This window comes from Gadus morhua, chromosome 21 (assembly GCF_902167405.1).
Source record: "Gadus morhua chromosome 21, gadMor3.0, whole genome shotgun sequence".
Taxonomy (NCBI): Eukaryota; Metazoa; Chordata; class Actinopteri; order Gadiformes; family Gadidae; genus Gadus; species Gadus morhua.
Genome location: NC_044068.1, coordinates 18,498,081 through 18,519,070, shown reverse-complemented (window position 1 = coordinate 18,519,070; position 20,990 = coordinate 18,498,081). Strand labels below are relative to the sequence as shown.

The following is a 20,990-nucleotide window of genomic DNA, read 5'->3' as shown; positions in this document are numbered from 1 at the left end:
TAGTGGCTTTAACACATATTCCCTTGCAAGTTACAATGGTGAAAAGGGTTGATAATGTCCCATAATTGAGTCCGTAGATGTATCATTATCAACATGGTATTGAATATCATTCACAACAAACATTCGATTTAGTTACAACTTTTTCTCCCATGACATTGTATGTGTATTCTTCTTCTACTAGTCAGGATGACCACCAGGGGTCACTAATTGACAGGGATGTGAAGTGTAACTCAGACCCTGCGGTGGCGTATCCTTCGTTGGTCAACCTATACCACAATCGCGTGTCTCCGCAGAAGGGCTCTAACTCGAGGACTGAAAATCAATGGCGAGTGACAGCCACGAGTCTGGGTCAAAGAAAATTATGACACTCTTTTCAATCTCTGATTTATTTCCTACAGATAAATCTATTTAGATGTACTTTGGTGACAGCATGAAGTAGTGACGCATGGCTAGCTTGGATGTACGCACTTGCTGTACGTCGTATGCAGGCACTTTATGTTAGCCCTTATGTTTTTCGTATGTCCTTGCACCCAGTACTAAAAATAGTACTGGGCATTGTGTATCATCTTATCCTAGCTAGCTTTTTTGTATACGGGGAATGGGTTTACCTAGCGATTGTGAGTGCTTGCCACTCGTCTATAAACATCCTTACTGTACCGACAGAGACATATTGTGGTTTCTCTTTCTTCTGACAAATTTCTAAGTCGCTCTGAATAAAAGAGTCTGCTCACAGATGACCTCATACAAAACACTGCCTCTGAAAGATACCGCCTCACCAGAGAGCAAGGCAGCAGGCCGCTGGCTCCCCTTTGTCGCAGGACAAAGGAGAGCTCAATGTCACTCAGAGCACTAATTATGGGTCTGCTACAAAGAAAAAATATAATCCTCAAATATTTATCCTTCATAACTTCTTAATGAGACCATACTGTCAAAGAGGTTCATGCAAATGTATTATATGGAAATAATCTCCCTCACCAGACAAACAAATATAAATATATTGTTCTTGTATTAGGAGAAAATAAATCCCATTCCTTCCATAGCGCCTCCCATAAGCCCCTTAGAGGCCTTGGGAGGACCCACATTGTGTGCTCCTTTCATTTACCAGGGCCCCCGTGGTTCACTTTATCATTTTAGGTTATTTGCGTGTCTCAAATCACCAGCGATGGGCAAACGTGTGTTATCTTCACCAAGGTGTGTTACATCGGGGCTTAGATCCCAGACCCCTCGACCCCCCCAAGCCCAGCTCATTGTGATTAGTGCGACCGCTGTGTAACGTCTACTAGTAAAGGTGGTCCTCAGTACAGCTCGTGTGTGCTGTAGACACACAAGTCAGAAGACGGGTTGAAACGCTCTAGTGACATATCGAGTGGCAAATAATTCCTTATCAGGTTACAATAGTGAAAACGGGTTGAGAATGTTCCTTACAAACGTGGAATTGATCTTCATTCAGAACAAAGATTAGATTTAGATACTACTTTCCGAATAGTGCGGCTCGTGTGTACTGCGGTTCACGTAGCTTCATGTGTGAAGAACACCGGACTAAAACACGTTCACAGCGTGTGGCCACAGGCCCCTGGCGGCGTGCGGGCCTCACCTTTGACGTCCAGCAGCAGGCCCGCGGGCCCCACGTGGTGGATCTTGCCGTCGGGGCTGATGCTCCAGAGGTGCTGCAGGCCCTCGGGCTCCGGGGACAGGCCCAGGCGGCTCCCCGCCATCGTCATGGTGCCGCTCGGACTCAGACAGCACTCCTCCAGGAGCTGCTCATGCACACACACACACACACACACACACACACACACACACACACACACACACAGAAGGGGGGGGGGGTAGGAGGAGCGGGGGGAGGGGGAGGGAGAGCAAGGCGGAGAGTGAGAGGAGGACATTAAAGACAGAGGACAGGGAAAGATGTGCGTTATAGTGCGTTTGAAGGTTAGAGAGAGAAGAGAGTGGGAGAGAGCAAGCGAGACATGTAGAGGGGGAGGGGAGAGAGGAATACGGTGAGATTGATTCCCCCGTATCCAAAAAAAACTACAAAGGGGATGGCTAGAGGTGTGGTGGATATATCTTCCTTTCCTCTGTTTTCTATGACAACGCAGACCTATTGAAGCGTCCTGTGTGATGGAATATGTTGTGGGGGGGGGGGGGGGGTTGTGATGCTACCTCAAAGGAGCCACCACTCAGGTCTTCGCGAGCTGCATGTATAATTTCACGTCCTGTTTCCGTGGACACAAGGGGGCAGCACAGCGTTTCAGACCCCAAATGCACCGGAACCCATGAGCAATTCAGGAAAGGGGTGCGGCCTAATGTAATGAATGTAAAAAAGGCATGTGGAATGCCGGTTTACTGCTCGGCCAATCGGATTACTTGACACAAACCGCAGCAGAAGGGAGAGGAATGCACTCCATCATGTATCTGTCCACGGCAGGGGAAGGGGCGTGTCTCTGAGTCACTTGGCCCTCAGGCGGTGATGTGCTTCTCAACCGGAGTGCCTGTAAGGTTGGGCTTAAAGAGGCTCATGACTCGTAGCTATTCGTAGTTATCACGGTAACGCAACGCTATATCCATTCTCTCACTTCCTGTGAGCTGTGTTCCCAAGACAACCGGCCCCCGGACGACGAGAACAAACACATAATAATAATAATAATAGTGTTTTCGGGAGGATTCGGACAAAGCGATATGGGGAGTCCGTACCTTGCAGCGGAGGTGTCCGTCCTGGTAGACCCAGACCTGCTCCACCCCGCCCGTCTCCTCCGTCTCCTGGACCCTCATCAGCTTCAGGTCCTCCAGCTCCCCGGTCACCCCCATCAGCAGCCCCGAGCCGCGGTTCCTCAGACGGATGTACACCTGCTTCTGCTCAGTCCACACACACCGGCACACACACACACACAGGCGCACACACAAACAGACACATACAGGCACACATGGCGAGACACACACACACACACACACACACACACACACACACACATATACAGGCATACACGCAGAGACACACACACACACGCACACGCAGAAAGACACACACATCCAGGCACACACGCAAAGACACACACACGCACAGAGACAAGGCACTGATGAATTAGTGCTTACATGTAACTCCAATTGCTTTGCAATACATGTAACTGAAGACTCACATAATGTATGTAACATCATTGCAATTTCAAATGCTAGAGCTGCATTTGTGTACATTTGTTGGGTTGATTCACAATACAAATTCCAGAATCCCTTTTGTAATGAAACAATGGAGCTAATCCTAATGCACCCATTTCACGGAGGTGACGTCGGACCCACAAAGTCACTCAAATCACTACTGGGCCTGTTCCTTTTACCAGGGCTCGGGTAGCAGTCTCAACTAGTGAAGATAAGTAAGCCATCACACACTTTCAATAAAAAACATAGCGATAATCTAATACATTAAAAAATTAAATGTGATAGCTATTGCTGAAAGGTGCTGGATATTAAAATAGTGTGGTGTATGGTATTCACTGAAGGTGACCTATTTGAGGTAAATCATTTAAATGTGACATCTATTAGAGCAGTGAAGCAGGTTTGCCTCATGAATAAGTTAATCGTTCATTGTCATCTCAGATGTGGCAGGGAAGACATTTGTTTACATCAGCAGCCCCTGGCAGAAGGAGGGTCAATCTCACGCAACACTGAATCACACAAACAACTCTTCTTTAATGGTAGTGTTCGGTACTCTAGAAGGGAATGCTATTTCTGTAGCGTGCTTCAAATGCAACTCCGACGGCAGTTTTGCTGGTCAATAAAAAACATTCAACATTTATTTACTTTTTGCTCAAAGAATTCCAGCGACTCCGATGGCAAAGGGTCCTGCTGCATGGACGCCTCTACCTTCACCCTTTCAACCACTACGGCTGAATGAACCTCAAAGCCCACGACTTAATTCAAGAAGGACAGAACTTGAGATTGAAACCTTCCTTTCCTAACCCTGTCCTCAGTATCTGTTCAACAGCTCAGAGGAAGGGATGCAAACAAGGCACCGGGGGTTTAGAGAGAGAGAGAGAGAGAGAGAGAGAGAGAGAGAGAGAGAGAGAGAGAGAGAGAGAGAGAGAGAGAGAGAATGTGAGAGAGAGAGAGAGAGAGAGAGAGAGAGAGAGAGAGAGAGAGAATGAGAGAAAGAGAGAGAGAGAGAGGGTGTAAGAGAGAGAGAGAGAGAGAGAGAGAGAGAGAGAGAGAGAGAGAATGAGAGGGCTTAGGCTAGCTTTACACGACAACGATCTGAACACAAACCGCAAAAGTGGCGTTGCGTTCCCACTTTTTATTTCGCGTTTAGACGAGCGACTTTGGGTGGAAATCTGCATGCACACGGGGACGCAAAAATGTGTGAAATTTGATGTAGTATGCATGCCAGGTGGCTAGGTGGTACTGTGAAGCACTGCCATACAACAACACCAAGAGCGCGCGCATGCGTTGAAACGTCCTTCTACTTCTCTTCGGAAAACCAAAACATGGCAAAGAAGGGAACAGAAACTTTGTCTGGACAGACGAGGAGGTTGAGCTATTGCTACAACAGTTGATTACAAAGCCACAAAGGCACAAGAGGGAGTGGACTGGGAGTCCTGTCAGACAAAATATGTGGATATATGGACCGAATTTCTGCGTCAGTATCCTATACCTGGAGGGACGGCATATCCCCATGAGAATGACTCCTGGATAGTTATAAAAGCAGATAGAATCTCTGACTGATGGATATAATCCGACATGTTAATTTCCTGTATGTGTGGCCATTAAAATAATGTTGATTCTGATGTTTGTTGGTGTTTGGCTGTACTGCACATGGGTATGACGTCAACGCGTAGGCAAGGATAGCCAGCGTGCGCAGCTCAGAGCACACTTATGTGTTTTCAACCCTTTAGACGGGAACGTGACGGTGGAGCGTTTTTAAGAGTTCCACTCTGGAGGGTGGGTTCATTTTTTTGCGTTTTTAAGCCCCAAAAACGCTGTCGCCGTCTAAACGAAAGGCACATCTGATAAAATATTTTGTCGGTTTCACCCGGGAGCGTTGTCGTGTAAAGCCACCCTTAGAGACGGAGAGAGAGAGAGAGAGAGAGAGAGAGAGAGAATGAGAGAAAGAGAGAGAGAGAGAGAGAGAGAGAGAGAGAGAGAGAGAGAGAGAGAGAGAGAGAGAGAGAGAGAGAGAGAGAGAGAGAATGAGAGGGCTTAGAGACGGAGAGAGAGAGAGAGAGAGAGAGAGAGAGAGAGAGAGAGAGAGAGAGAGAGAGAGAGAGAGAGAGAGAGAGAGAGGGAGAGAGAGAGAGAGAGAGAGAGAGAGAGAGAGAGAGAGAGAGAGAGAGAGAGAGAGAGAGAGAGGATGAAGCTTACCTGGACTAGCGGCCGAAGGGACCCGATATTGTGCCAGCTGCTGTAGCCGCGCCAATCGGGGACCTCCCCTGGCCTGAGCAGAATCTGGTCTCCTCTGTAGCTGATTTCCTTGTACAGCACCCACCTGGGGAACCACAATGAAAGCATAAGGGCACATAACAGCACACCCCGGGAGGGTTTTCAGACATTCAAAAAGTCTGAAAAATAAACTACTTCTGCAAATCTCCCCTTGTACAACATTGATTTTTTTCTTGTTTGTGTATCAGCAGCTGTGTGCGGTTGTGTATACTTTTCTAACACAAAAACAGTCACGCTCCAGACATGGAACAGACAGCTTTTCAGCGTTTTATAATCTGCCGCATGAAAATTCTGTGTTTGGCTCCTAACGGATCGTCCCGTCGTCCCGCAGACGGACGTTTCCCCAGGGAGACGTAGGAGTATGTGGCGCCCCCGCTCTACATCTCACACACCACCAGCATGTTTCCACCGGACCGCCCGCCGCTCCCATCTGTCCAGGCAGCCCCTCTGAACACTGCAGCTGACGAGCTGTCACAAGCGCTCCACAAATAAAACAAAAACCTCACCTCCACTATGTATTGACCTGGTGTGTGCAATATTGCTCACATTTTATTGACTTATTTGATTGACTTTTACGGTTTGTCCATTATGTTGTTGGGCAATTGTTTGTTGACTGACTTTGTGAGCTACTTGATACCTGAATATCCCAGAGGGGATGAATAAAGTATCTATCTATCTGTCTGGAAACAAACAGGCAGGCAGTCTTGGTTTGCTGTTGTTTTTGATAGGATGGTAACAGGGGCGTTGGATTAGGAAGCAGATTTTGTTGCTTCTTTTTTGGTTGCCTACAAATGACTAACATCCCCTGGAAGGTCAAATGATGCCTTTGATGAGCTGGGTTCAGTTTGTTTGTTCCCTCCCAGCCCCCCTGAAGGATGATTTGAGGTTCTCTGGATCAAACCCAGGGTCTCCTAGTCTTGTAGTCCAGGGGCTAGAGTTGTCAAAGCAGAACTGTACCACAGGGCTTCCTTTTTGCGTTCAATTGCCAAAAGGCATGAGCAACTCAGGAAGTGAGTGCCCTCAGCCTTCAACACTCTGACCTGACTTTGGGAGAAGGTTGCGTCCCCTCTCCGACTGATACCATATTGACAAATGTAATCTGGAGCAACGGCCCGGAGGGGAGCTGGCGGCTGACGGGTCAGGGTGCGGTGTAGTGTGCTGGGGGGGGCTTTACACACCTCTGTGCAAGAAGGGAAACTTTTGGCAGCACAGTGCATTGACTCGTTTGGTTCACACACCCACACACCGCACGCACGCACGCACGCACGCACGCACGCACGCACGCACGCACGCACGCACGCACGCACGCACGCACGCACGCACGCACGCACGCACGCACGCACGCACACACACACACACACACACACACACACACACACATCGTTAGAACAGTAATCCCTGTAGGTGTGTCTCAGACTCACATGCCCCCCTCCACCAGGACCGACTGCACGCGGCTGAAGGCTCCGGCCAGCTGGAGGTTGACAGAGCCGGCCGTCAGCATGGCTCGCTTCCCCCGCAGGCCCGCACGCTCGAACAGCGTGACCGACGGCAGGGAGAACTCCTGCGTTAAACAGGAGAGAGAGGGAGAGACTTCAGCTACACTGCACGTGCCACATAGCACTAATGTGTATGTGTGTGTGTGTGTGTATGCCTCGTTACCACGGAAACGTGCAAAACTCCTGCGGTTCTATTTATTATCTTCAAAACATTTTCCCCTTTACTGTTTGCACTGTGTGGTGAACGAATGGCTGGAAACCAGCTCGGTCTGAATGTCTGACAAAAACCTTTTGAGAGGGGAAAGCGATGTTCTCGTCTTTGAAAGGCCAGGGAGAATAAGCGAGCTCCTCTGTGTTTTTGCAGGCCAGATATTGTAAGATGTTTTATACTTGTCGAGGGAAACCGCTGTTTTTATCTGGGCGGATTTTCAAACCCTGTGGTACATTACACCTTAGTTAGACCATTGTCAAGTGTTTTTATCCTCTTTATTAAATGTATTACTATTGTTATTAAATATATACATATACATATATATACAGTATATATATATATATATATATATATATATATATATATATATATATATATATATATATATATATATATATATATACCTATACACTGTATATATATATACATATGCATACATATATATGGTATATATATATAGAGGTTGGATCTAGCCAACTGGGCTAGCGAACTAAAACGTTTTCACTTACTAGGAGTGCAATCCAGGCCCTATCACAAAACTATGTGCACTTCTACATTTCATACTCTATTTAGAAAGGTAGAGGAAGAAACAGGGCTAGTAGTTTTTAAAAACTGTGTGACTAAGTGAGTGAGTGAGTGAGAGTATTTCAATCAAGTCATTGTATTTCAGGATAAATTACCATTACTTCTTAAGCCTACTCTAATATTATACTATTGCTGAGCCTACTATAATGACACATAGTCTGTATTAGAAAACCCATTGGACATATCTCAAAACAAAGTGCTGAGATAATTTTATCCTGGGGTGTCCAATCCACAAGGTTACCAAGGCTTTCAATCCATAAATGAACCACCGATTACAGATAATCTTTCATTCATCAGCCTATTCTTAGCATGTTAGCCTAGCAAAAATGCATCAAAGAATTGGTGTCACACGTGTAGAAACCCTGGAACCCTGCTAGGCAGAGAGCCGGTCTGTAAGATGCGTGATAATTCGAGTCTGATTCATTGACTCATTATCGGCCCAGATTATCCTCAGTCTCGTTCTTTTTGTACATAACAGACGGCCCTCAGTTGCAGTGGAAACAGAATTGCACTCGCTTCTATGGCTCTGGCCTGACAGACGAGTTGTCCTGTAATCTAGGGTGACCAGATTTGAGTTTGTAAAAAAGAGGACACTTCGTCGCGGGGGGGGGGGGGGGGGGGGGGGGGGGGGGGGGGGGGCGCACCATGACCATGTGAATGCATACAAATGTCACAAATGAAATGACAATATGAACATCTATTTATTGAACTTTAACAAAATTGCAAAGTGCAAATGTAAAACAAATGTTTTTTGTGGCATTTAAATGTGTCAATAATGATAACAAATAAAACATTCTAAATAATAAATTCTGTGAACTTACATTTACGTTTAGGCATGGCTGCAGATGTAATGTGCTGTTGTAAACAGAGTGGAAGCGGCAAGGTGCTCAATGTTGCCAGATTGGAAATGGCAAAGTAACGTACCAAAGGCCCAAAATGGTCGGATTTGGAGGATAATTATCGTGGCTCTGGCAACCCTGAGATCGGTCGCCCAATGACAGACTCTCTCTACAGTCAGCTCGCGCAAGAAGGTGGAACGTAAGGGAGATACCATTTCCAGAACTTGGAAGGCCGTAATAACCATAGACATATACAATGGTAATAACTAGTAGGTTATGCAGGGTGTCCGCGGAGGTCTTAAAAGTCTTAAAAAGTCTTAAATTCATTTTTCTAAATTTAAGGCCTTAAAAGGTCTTAAATTCGTCAAAAATGTCATATGCTGGTCTTAAATTTATAACTCGGAGGTCTTAAATTTGTCGGGGCAGGGTTATTTAATTTTTTTTTTTTCTCGCGGGACTTTTCGGGAAGGAGATGTACGAGGGGCTACTTTCTTGCTAGCTGCATATATAAACGGATGTCTGCGCGCTTGCTAGCTAGTCTGCAACAATGGGTAAATGCAAGTTCAACGTCAGTTGGCTGGAAGACGTCCGTTTCCGATGTTGGCTAGCGTCCGTTGCCAACCCAGAACAGGCCAGATGCATTCCGTGCAAAAGTAGCCTACATTCAAGCTCGGCACCATGGGGATTAAGGCTGTCGTCAGCCATATGCAGAGCCAAAAACATAAAACCTCTGCCAGGAGCCACACACAGACCCCAGCCATTTCTACGTTTTGCATCTCTGCCCCGGCGCCACCGCCGCAGACGGTCCGCGCTGCTAGCACTGACCTGTGGGTAGCATTTGGTGCGACACCAACACTGAAAGCGGAGGTGTTGTGGATTCTAAACACAGTGGTCAAGCACCAGTCCTACAACTCGAATGAGGGGATAGGAGATCTCTTCGGTTTGATGTTCCCTGACTCTTAAATCGCGAGCACCTTTACTGCTGGAAGGGACAAAACGGCGTATATAACTCACTTCGGACCAGCGCCTTTCATCCGAAACGAGCGAATCTGCAGCGTCTACAAGGCTTTTGTTTTGATATTTGAGACGTTGAACAACGCCACTAAAAGCAAGCAACTTGACGTGCACGTCCGATATTGGGTCAGAGATCGAGTGCATTCCCGGTACTTGGGCTCGTAATTCATGGGGCCCCACATATATGGGGGTAAAAGGGATGATGATACATAATATTTTTTAGACAATATGCAGAATCTTTTCACTTACGAATGAACACGGTCGGCTATTTTTGCCAGCACGCTACCCTAGCCATATTATGGGGAACCGTGTTTCCCTTGGCTGTGATTTGAACTTTGAATTCCTCGTAGGAGTTCATAATAATACATTGCTCGCCTTGGATGAAATACACCGCTCTTGCGCGATTTATTTTGCATAAGGGTGAGTCAAATGACGAGAGAAACGCCCCTTTTTATGTGAACGCGCATTGAACCTAAAGCGGAAAACCTGATTCAACTAATTGAATCTAAAGTGAGCGTCGTGGTACCATTTAACTGTGATTGCGAGTTGCGGCTCTGTCGAGCCAGGTTTTCCCAAGAAAGCCTGGGTATGTTCAACGAGGTTCATGGTATACCCCCCAGGTCTTACTGAAGGCATTTATTTAATGGTGAAAATATTATTAATCAGTGGCGTAAATATCGACGGTGCAACCGGTGCAGCTGCCCGGGGGCCCAGACGCTGTCACCCCCCTCTCAACAACTTACAACTTGGGTGCACCATGAATACGTGCTGGTGCACCCAAATTAAAAATGTAGGCGCACCAGTGCACCCAAGGAAAAAGTTAGTCTGGAGCCCTGGAGTATCACTTTATGTTCAATAAACAGACAGAAAGTAAACTTGAATGAGTCTCATTGAGTGACGCACATGCTATGCTTGGGTTGTAATACAGCGGGATCCCCCCCACCATCGCGGGTTTAAGGTCTTAAATTTCATTCAAGGTGGTATTAAAAAGGTCTTAAAAAGTCTTAAATTTGACTTGCTGAAACCTGCAGATACCCTGTTATGTGAAAGACCCAGAAACACAAATATGCGACGAGGCAAAAAAAAATAAAAATAATAATAATAACAATAATATATATTTTTTTTTTTGCGACTAGGCAAAATACCGGACGTTTTTGGAATCCCTGCCGGACGCATTTTTTAGGTCTCGAAAAGAGGACATGTCCGGGAAAAAGAGGACGTCTGGTCACCCTATGTAATCAGACTGCCCTCAGGCACGCCGGCCTAATGTCCAGACTTGTATGTGTGTGTGTGTGTGTGTGTGTGTGTGTGTGTAAGGGAGTTTTTTCTTGCACTTGTTGGGGCTTGGGTAAAGGGGGGTGTCATAAATAGTAGGCCCGTTAAGCCCTTTCAGACTGTAATGATGATTAAGGGCTATACAAATAAAATTGAATTGAATTGAATGTGTACATATGTTTAATCTAAACATCACACGTCCAATCAGGGACCCAGTAGCCAGCTCTCTGTTCACTAAGAGAGGACCAGATCACTCACAAAGCCGGCGGTCTGCAGTGACAGGATGTTGGCGTGGGTGTCCACACAGCCCATCGCCCTCCGGTCCGCATAGCTGCCCACCTCCAGCACGTACATCCTGCTGCTGAAGCCAGCCCCCTCGAAGGCCAGCCAGCTGAAAGACACAAGGCGGGTAAACACAAAAGTACAGCACACCTGGGAGCAAAAGAGGAACAAACCATTCCACAAACTCTCACGCCGGTTCTTATCTCTTCAAGGGGACCCTGAGAACCAGACGTCTGGGAATGTCTTTGATTTGGTCTAATGTTTCTCTGGTGTGGAGAGGCTATCGTTCCTGGCTGCCCTGGTCTTATTGTTTCTCTGGTGTGGAGAGGCTATGGTTCCTGCCTTGGTCTTATTGTTTCTCTGGTGTAGAGAGGCTATGGTTCCTGCCCTGGTCTTATTGTTTCTCTGGTGTGGAGAGGCTATGGTTCCTGACTTGGTCTTATTGTTTCTCTGGTGTGGAGAGGCTATGGTTCCTGCTTTGGTCTTATTGTTTCTCTGGTGTGGAGAGGCTATGGTTCCTGCCTTGGTCTTATTGTTTCTCTGGTGTGGAGAGGCTATGGTTCCTGCCTTGGTCTTATTGTTTCTCTGGTGTAGAGAGGCTATGGTTCCTGCCTTGGTCTGATTGTTTCTATGGTGTGGAGAGGCTATGGTTCTTTGTCCTGTCATTCCTACCCCAAGTAGGGATCACAGAGCGAAGGCCTCACCTGCCCGCCAGCACCCTGCAGGATGCCACAGAGAACCCCGGCTGCAGCGCCTCGGCGCTGTCCTCCAGAACCGCCTCCGAGCCCTGGAAGTCCTCCTTGGAGAACAAATGCACCTGGGAGACACACACGCACGAACACACACGAACAGGCACACACACACACACACACACACACACACAAACACACAAAGATACACACAAACCCGTTGAGCGTGTCATTGATTTTGTCTCTCTCTCTGAGTCACCTGTATACCCTTCCCCCCTAAGCCAGTAGAGATAAGGAGGTTGATTGGATTTGGGATTCACTGTTTAAGTCACCTACCTTGAATTTGGCAGAGTTTCCCAAGTTGTCCTGAAGGGATGAGAGACGGTCACAAAACACAGAAGAAGAAAGGAACACGGAACAACAGTTAGGATGATGCCATTGGCGATGGTTCAGTCTGATATACATGACACTGAAATAATGACCTAGTCTGTTGAAGATGTCTATCAGACATCGACCACAGCCGCATTGTTAAGAGGACAGGAAGCCGGTCGATACCTGCATCATTGATCCCCTGCACTATGAAGTATGTTGTCATGATCCCTTACTAACATGTTCATGATGAGTGTCCATAATAATGATAGTTATAGTCATAATAGCAATTCTAATAGATCCCATCCACTACTTGAACCTTCTAGTGATTGAATTGGCAGAGCCTTCAAGCGTAGTGCTGTAGTCTGTCGGGGAAGGAGCTCGCATTGACATTCCCACCACGGCTCTCGACTCACTCGATACCGAGATTACTAAAATCCATCCATGGGCTGAATGAGTCCTGGGTAGATTTACTTATATAAAAGGTATTTATCTTTTTTGATAATTTAGACTACATCGATGGTTTAGGCCTCTTCCCTCGATTAAGGTTTAAAATTAGAAATCAAACTGTTTTGTGTTTCGTACTGCATACTAGTAGTTCGGCATTCCTGTTATATAAGAACATCTGGGGAAGACAGCACAGAGAACGGGGGGGAAGAAACTGAAAGGGACAAGTTATGCCTTGTTTCTTGTTGTGTTGCAGGGATATTCTCCTGCAGAGAGATACTTTTAGGAGGGGATTTCAATTAGAGCTTCATTAGAAACCTTTACAGACACTTTTTAGATTATTGTCAGGACAGGAAGTCTTAGCTTAGTGTTTGCCGTTAGCAAAGTATGAGCTGAAAGATCCCTATCTCAAGTGAGAACGTGATACACCCCCTTCACCTAAATTTGAGCTTATCTGCAACCAGACATATGATTATTAATCTAAAGTGAGATTTGTGAGACGTTTGGTTTACCAGCACGATGGGCATCACCGAGGCGACCAGCGGCTGCATGGCGCCCCAGTCCTCCGGGCTCCCGTACAGACCCTTCTCCAGCACGTACGCCTCCCCGCAGAAGTCTGGCTCCTCAAACACCACCCACCTTCAAAATAAAAGTGCACACACAGCGAGACGCACACCGCAGAGTCAAAGGCTGCACACAATTAGGGATGGAATGCTGAAATTAAATATTAAAACGGTCTCGCTATATATACACAGTCAAGGCTAAGTGGGCGCTGGGCGCGTGATTAAATGCAACAGGGTTATTTATAATACTTTTGACATAACACAAATTTACAAAAAGCCTCTTTAGGTAGTTTGCTTTCAGATGGTAGCCCATCTGATGTAGCCACTAATGCGAAGCCTTTTGATGGCTGCTACCCACCTACATAGACTCACAAAATGGAACGACCAATGACTTCTATCAGCGCTGCGCTGTAGCAGCAGCACTGTAATCACTGCTTTGAACGTCTGTGTGTGTGTGTGTGTGTGTGTGTGTGTGTGCGCGCGCGCGCGCGCGTGTGTGTGTGTGTGTGTGTGTGTGTGTGTGTGTGTGTGTGTGTGTGTTGCGCACCAGGCAGAACCGTATTTGTTCAGTGTGTGTGTGTGTCTGGGTGCCTGGATGTGCGTGTGTTCGGGCCATCAGAGTGGTGAAAGATTGACACAGAGCGAGTCTGTTTGCGTTTGTAGGTGTACTTAAGGGTGGGTGTTTGCGTGTCAGTGAGTGTTCTAGGCCCGGCTACACGTGCTGGACTGCGCACGTGTAGGTCTAGTGGCCTTTTGAGGATGTCAAGGTTGACTGGAGATGCAGCGGGGTGGAGTGACTGTGTAACTGTGCCAGCAGGGTGATCGGGGCGATGTCTTGCATTGTTCTCCACACAGTTTGTTTCTCAACTCAGGTAAACCTTCAGCCGTTCAGCACATGTTTTACATTCCGCTCTCCTTCCATCTGCTTTTCCCTCCCACCTTTAAATCATATGGACGCAAACAACCTGAGACATCTTGTCCTAACCGGACCAAAGAGAGCCTCTTTGGACCAGACAAGACCAGACCAGAAGCGCATTCTGAGCTTCAGCACCTTAGTGATTTGTGAGGCATCGCCACTATTATTCGCCACTAAAACTCCCTTCTCTCAGCCGCAGGGCTCTCTCCCAGCTCAGACCCTGTTCCCTTTGACCTCAGCCTGGGCAGAGCCTCTGTGCTCCAGTCCCTCTGCTTCTCAGCCCACAGATAGCGGCGGGAAAAGGTCACATGACCGACAAATAGCTGAAATAGCTCAAACACAAGACAGGAGGGAGTGCCAGTGCACATACTGTCAGCAGACACTGTGGGTCTGAACAGGCCGCCCTTGGGGTGCGGCAGTTACAACACACCTGAGCTCTAGGGGCGGGGGGGGGGGGGGGGGGGGGGGGGGGGGGGGGGCATATAACACCCAGGGCCATTAGGGAGATGCTTAGTGGGTAAGCGTTCAGGAGGAGGAAACACTCACACGCCGTCCACCACGTGGACGCTCTTGGTCCGCAGGCCGTAGCCTGTCAGCTCCATGCTGGGCACGGGGACGGTGAGGTCGATGTGCGCCCCGTGCGCCCCGAAGTCCTCGTCTGTGAACATTTTGAGGTGCGGAGAGATGAAGTCCTACAAGACGCAAAGTCAAAACAAGGGCCATGAGTGCCAATGCATTTGTTTTTTCATGCCTTGCATTATTATTATATCAAAGAAACATTAAAGTAACATGTCCAGCTGAAATAGAAGAACAGCAGCGAATAAAGTCAATAAGTCCATTCATGTGTTTCCAGTTGCTGAGTCATTCCTCTAGAAAACAATCTGCTCTTCCTTCCATGGAGGGAATGAACTGTGCAACTATCTTCTTACTGTATCGTTACATGAATTAACCACAGAGTCGGTAAAATGTCATGAATAATAGAAAATGCTCATCACACGCTACCAGAGGCCAAACTAATGAGTCCCAAAGCTGTCTCACGAGCTGCTGGGGAAACTAAGATATTCCTTTATGTTATCAGAAACAGAGAAAAGCAATAAGCAGACCCTGTTCACTGCCTTCTCTTCATTAGCCAAATACGAACCTTCTAATAGCCGATCAAAGGAGGCTCACTCAGACTAGAAACCTATTTCTCTACAAACTACTATGAAGGTTTCTGTTATGTATGCGATGGATAGTCAGCAGTATGCATCGGTATTCCCATGCCTTAGGGGGGCACTCTACGGCACCTGTTAAATGTAACTTGTTACATTGTTCTGGTGCTAGTGATACTAGTGCTAGTGTTACTAACAAGTTATCCTTATAGTATATATCTAACACAATAGTTTCAACCTAGTAATCCTCAGCCAGACAGTTGGACCTGGGGCTCCAGAGTGGGACTCACCGCCTGGACGGGCCTCAGGGACAGGAAGTGTTCGGACCCCCCTCCCCAGTCGCCCCAGTCCAGGTACTCCCCCTCTTCCAGGACGTGCTGCCGGCCCTCGAACCCTGGCTGGCTGTAGCCCACCCAGCTGGGGGGAGCAACCAAAGAAACAAGAGTTGGAGACAGTGGAGAACAATGCATTTTAATGAGGTGTGTCACTCACTGAGTCACCGGTTAGGCATTTAGATGTCCTGCATTTACAATTGACCTTTTCCATTGTTAATGTTCTTTGCCTTCTTAGAATCTTGTGTATTTGATTTGTATTTTATCTAGTAAGTATTATTGTCATCTCTGTCTGTTACACATGTGCTATGTCAAGCTTGGTGTGTGTGTGTGTGTGTGTGTGTGTGTGTGTGTGTGTGTGTGTGTGTGTGTGTGTGTGTGTGTGTGTGTGTGTGTGTGTGTGTGTGTGTGTGTGTGTGTGTGTATGTGTCTGTGTCTGTGTCTGTGTTAGTGCATGTGTCATGTCTGACTTCCTGGTTGCCTTTCTTGGTGCATAAAAATGCATGAATGCATATGATCCAACCTGGTGAATGAATGTGATAACATACTGCTGATTTTCATCATTTGAGCTGCGCAATACATAACATAAACCATCAATTCATTGTTTGGCAGCAGGTTCACTGTTCTAAACAAAGGTGTTCCTTACCATTAATCTCCCTGACGGTTAACCAGATGTTTTGTGAGCAACTAGTGGACTAGTATTGAATTATAAGAAAACGCCTTGAAATCAATAATATTTGAGCCCATTACAATCTAGGATGCCATACACAGTCCGGAAACTATATAATAACCAATTAAAAAGCTTGAGATCATATTCTTACAACAAATCCTACTTTAAATTAGGCAAAAAAATATTTTCTAACTTACATAATAGCAGTTGGGGCTCCTGTAGTTAAAATGTACCAGTTGAATTGTTGTTTGGAGACAAAACAGTTACGAGTTGTCCAGCTTGGAAGTTTAACTCTAATTAATCAACCGCCATTCACTCAAACTCAGTACAGAACGTTAAGACATGGGTGTAGTGGAGTGGAGTGTGGTGATGGCTGGTTCATCCTGTGTGGCTTGAATACCAAATGCAGCCCAGGTATGCAGCCTCACCCAGCCTGAGTCTCCTCAGCCTGGTTCTGGCCATGTGAGGTTTCTTAAACCAGCCATCCTCCACAATCCACCGCTAGCCGACATAATCAGGTGGATCAAGGTGTCTTTACAAAAATGCCTTTAAGATGACACACTGAAGGCCGCGAGCCAGTGTGACGCCTCAGAGTTCATCCCTTTCAGCGGGAATGCCAGCTCATTCATGTTTTTAATTATGGCCTGTTATAATGCTGGCCTATCTTATTAGAACAAGGTATTTCAATTATGTCATGAAAAAAACAACCGACTGCGGAAGGCCAGCGCCCCTGATTGCAGTTTCTGAATGGGAAGAAGTGTGTGTAGGGAATTGTCCACCAGATTAAAAGAAAAAGCCTGATTAGATAAATGATGATAAACCAAAAGCTGTTGAAGGTCAATTCATTATATTATTTAGGAAATGGTGACTCAGCGAGACTACCCTTAGTAATATGCAGTCTTATGACAGTCCAAATCGCAACCGCAATGATTAACACAAACACAATCCAGTAATGGGAACTCAATGGTGCATAATAGTTAGAAAAGTATATAGATACATATAACTATAAATGTATGTTTATATTATATAAATAAAAAACGTGTTATACTGATTCAAATCAACCTACAGTCCACCGATTATCTTCAAGGAGCCCACAGACGTGAGTTTGGTTGAGGTCAGGGCCTTGTCCTCCTCTCCCCCCTCCTCCTCCTCCCTCTCAAAGCAGAACAAGTCGCTCTCGATCTCCACGCTGGGGCCCTCAAAGCCAGGGCTCTCATACAGCACCGCCTGACCACAGGGAGGAAGAGGAAATCATTGCGAGAGCAGGATTCATCATAAAATCGTTCCTACAACATTGTTCTGTTTTTCATGCTTTCATTGACCGTTTGAATGGCATTTGGTTTGACGCAATACTTTGAATAAATAGATTCAGTTTCAAGGGAGTAAGTGTCAGAATTTGACATGCACAAATTACCAAAAATTGCCAATACATCAACAAGGTGCAGTCTCCACAGCCTGTGGGATGATTTACATTCCATTTTAACTGACTGTTTTTGCCAGGGAAAGGGAAGTAAGTGATGACTAAGCCAGCAATATTTGCAAAAACTTCTCTTCTTTCATAACTCTTTGGTTGGTTCATAAAGAACTTTTATTTTTGATGTTAACTAAAATAGCTTTCAATGTTATTGTCTCATCGCATATCCCGGACACAGGGGGGTCTAGGTTTATTGGTTAAATGCAGAGGCGGACAGAGTACACAGCTTCCTTACTTGAGTAAAAGTACAGATACCCCTTGCTAAATTTTACTCAAGTACAAGTAAAATTACTACAGTCAGATGTCTACTTAAGTAAAAGTACTGAAGTACTTGTTTTTAAAAGTACTTGAGTATCAAGAGTACAAGAGTATGTTTTCTAAATATTGCATTACTTCTGCCACAGTGCTTACATTTATGTATAGAAACGTCCTACATGGAGTTATGAAAAATGTTAAAACCTTGGAGAATATAAAAGGAATTGAAAGTAAAATCAAGTAATTTTCATCTTTTTACCATGGCAATAGCACAATAGTATACTTAAGCAATAGATCACGCCAGGCTGTGGTATGTGCTCATTATACCACTGTTAAGGGGCGTTGACCGCCCCGACGCGCAGCGGAGGGCCGGCGACCCCCTTCACAGTGGTATAATGAGCACATACCACTGACTGAAGTGATCTATTGCTTTTATACAACGGTTACTGTTATGGCGAAACGAAAGTCATAGACACACTACATTTAAAAAGAAACCAAGAAAGTCAAAGTAGCCGTTTTGTTAAAGACTACCAAAAAGTAGTCCCTCCTGGCTGCCGCTCTGCATCGACGGTCGCTATGCAACACACTTTAGCGTCCCTCCGAGAGAAGGCTCCGATAGAGCGGTTCGCCGGCAATTTATCCTGTGGAGCAGTTCACTCGCCGTGTGCTTAAGCTTTCGTTAGTCTCTCCATCGCCTTGCTCACTTCCGGAGTAACAACATTTACACCCTCTCCATCATCCAACACATGTTTTACTTTGTAACTGTTTCTACTTCCAGGCGCGGAGTGATATGCAAACTTTCACAAAATGATCGGGCGTCCTAGCAGTTATGTATATGCTCATTATACAACAGTTGGGAACCAATCAGATCACTGGATTTAGGTCCCCCGTTGTATAAAGTATAACAGTATACTCAAGAACATAAAAACAATTGCTCAGCTTACATAAATATGCAATATCAGAAAATAAAATTCAGCTAACAATTCTATGTGTGTGAGTTTCTCCGTTTTTTTATCAATCAAATCAACAATCGTCTCTCATCTAATTCTGACCATGGAGTTGGCTTTGGCGGAAAGCAAAGGTGATTGCTGATAGGCTGAAGGCTGTCCTAATCAGTTTGAGAGGGAATCACGTTTGAGAGGGCAACAACAAATTGAGGGTTTCCGTGATTTTTCTTTTCTCCTTTTATTTTTTATTTTTCAGAAGGAGTAACGGGTACTCACGGTTATGGATAGAAATGTAACGGAGTAAAGAGTACAATATTTGCCTCTCAAATGTACTTGAGTAAAGTCATGAGTACTCCCAAAAAATGATACTCGAGTAAAGTACAGATCCCTCAAAATTGTACTTAAGTACTGTACTCAAGTAAATGTACTCCGTTACTGTCCGGCTCTGGTTAAATGGCACCTTACTTCCATTCAAGGCTCTTGTCTTTATCATTACAGTAGATCTTCCGCTTGACTGACATACTCAGGACCCAAAACCAACTGGATAAATGCCTGATCCTAATGACAGCTGACGTATCCAGAGCTATTTCTTTCATTTTTCAGATATTTGTAAAAATCTCAAAATATAAATCTACATTTATATTTAGAGACCTCTTTTTGTAAATGGTCACACAATAAATAACACAAAGACCCAACCCAACTCACCTTGACCTCATTGGGATATTCCACTTTAAAAGCTCCCTGCAACACAAGAACATAACATGAGGAATGGACGTTAGTAAAATCAAACTGATCAACCATTAAATAAACAACAGTCAAACAATGGGCGTTACTATATGCAAAAAGTTGATACAAAGAAGACTGGGAAACAAAAGGAGGGCTCTAGATCATTTTGACAGAATACATTATCAGTTTTAGATGCTCTCAATGCACACAGGCATTCTGATGGGATAGATTAGTCTTTTGACTAAGGGTTAATTCTCTTACAACATTGTTGCCAAAGGCTAAGAAATGCAAATTAACCCGTTTATGTGTGTCATCATCGATAGGCGGTCGTTGAGAGTAAAACTAGCAGGGCTATCTAATTGAAATTAAAAAAAGGGATTGATGGTATGTCATCAAGAGAAACAAAAAATGCAGCGCTTGTCCAGGTAGGCAAATGCTGGCAGGGGCTAGCTGGCTAGCTTCAGCTACGTACCATCTTGAGGGGCCTGAGAGAGCCTATGAAGGGCGAGGGGAAGCCCCAGGACTCGGGGAAGGGGTACTCTCCGGTCTCCAGCACGGCTAGCATGCCCTGGTACCCGGGATCGCTGAACACCAGCCACCTGAGAGGGAGGGGAACAACATGACATGATACAACAACAACAACAACAACAACAGAAACATGATATTATATATTATTTTATACATGATGTAATAAACCCCTTTCACAGAGGCGTGACCGTAGGACAAACACAGGTGTGAGACATAAGTATAATGAAATGTCTGCTTCTTTTATGTAGCAGGGCACGGATAGTAGACTAACACACAGTGATCACAGACCTCGCTGGTGCTTTAACACATATATTAAACACCTGCCTACTTCCCCGATGTGTATGTTGGGGGCAAAACCTTTGTTTACCATGCTATGACAGCTCTTTCGAAAGGGTCAGTTGATATTAAACTGGGAGCTCGCAATAAAGCTCTTTGCAAATTCAAACAGTTGAAGGTAAATATCTGCACCCCCGTCCAACCAAAACGAGACGACTAGCTAAAAATGACAGACTGTGGCTACAGCCAGGCTGTTGGCCAGACAGAACCTTCCTCACAGACATGGTGATGGTTGGCAGCCCTGAGCTACAGCAGGCGGGTCTACTGGGTTACAGGAACAAAGAGGATGTGTGCCAACCGTTTTTCCTTTTCCGTACATTTCAATATTTTCTTTGCTTTTATTGGGCAGATCCCTCAACCTTTCGACCACATATTTTCATTAGACATTCCCAGATGTCTTTGGAGAAATACACTGCATGTAGGAACGTGGTGGAGTTCAGGCACAACCTGAAACCAAG

The 20,990-nt window shown here is 45.6% G+C and overlaps 1 protein-coding gene across 2 annotated transcripts in view; it reads right to left on the bottom strand.

Annotated features, from left to right (window-relative positions):
• The window catches only part of LOC115534059 (beta/gamma crystallin domain-containing protein 1), a 35,919-nt gene that overhangs the window by 685 nt on the left and 14,244 nt on the right, over positions 1 to 20,990 (bottom strand). For both annotated transcript variants that reach the window (XM_030344657.1, XM_030344656.1), the window contains 13 exons: positions 20,141 to 20,267; positions 19,648 to 19,683; positions 17,333 to 17,493; positions 15,555 to 15,681; positions 14,660 to 14,805; positions 13,147 to 13,273; positions 12,155 to 12,184; positions 11,834 to 11,946; positions 11,106 to 11,238; positions 6,849 to 6,988; positions 5,350 to 5,473; positions 2,695 to 2,853; positions 1,595 to 1,757 (listed from right to left, as the gene is read on the bottom strand). In XM_030344657.1, the coding sequence (XP_030200517.1) occupies positions 1,595 to 1,757; positions 2,695 to 2,853; positions 5,350 to 5,473; positions 6,849 to 6,988; positions 11,106 to 11,238; positions 11,834 to 11,946; positions 12,155 to 12,184; positions 13,147 to 13,273; positions 14,660 to 14,805; positions 15,555 to 15,681; positions 17,333 to 17,493; positions 19,648 to 19,683; positions 20,141 to 20,267 (1,586 nt within the window). The remainder of the gene's footprint in view (positions 1 to 1,594; positions 1,758 to 2,694; positions 2,854 to 5,349; positions 5,474 to 6,848; positions 6,989 to 11,105; positions 11,239 to 11,833; positions 11,947 to 12,154; positions 12,185 to 13,146; positions 13,274 to 14,659; positions 14,806 to 15,554; positions 15,682 to 17,332; positions 17,494 to 19,647; positions 19,684 to 20,140; positions 20,268 to 20,990) is intronic.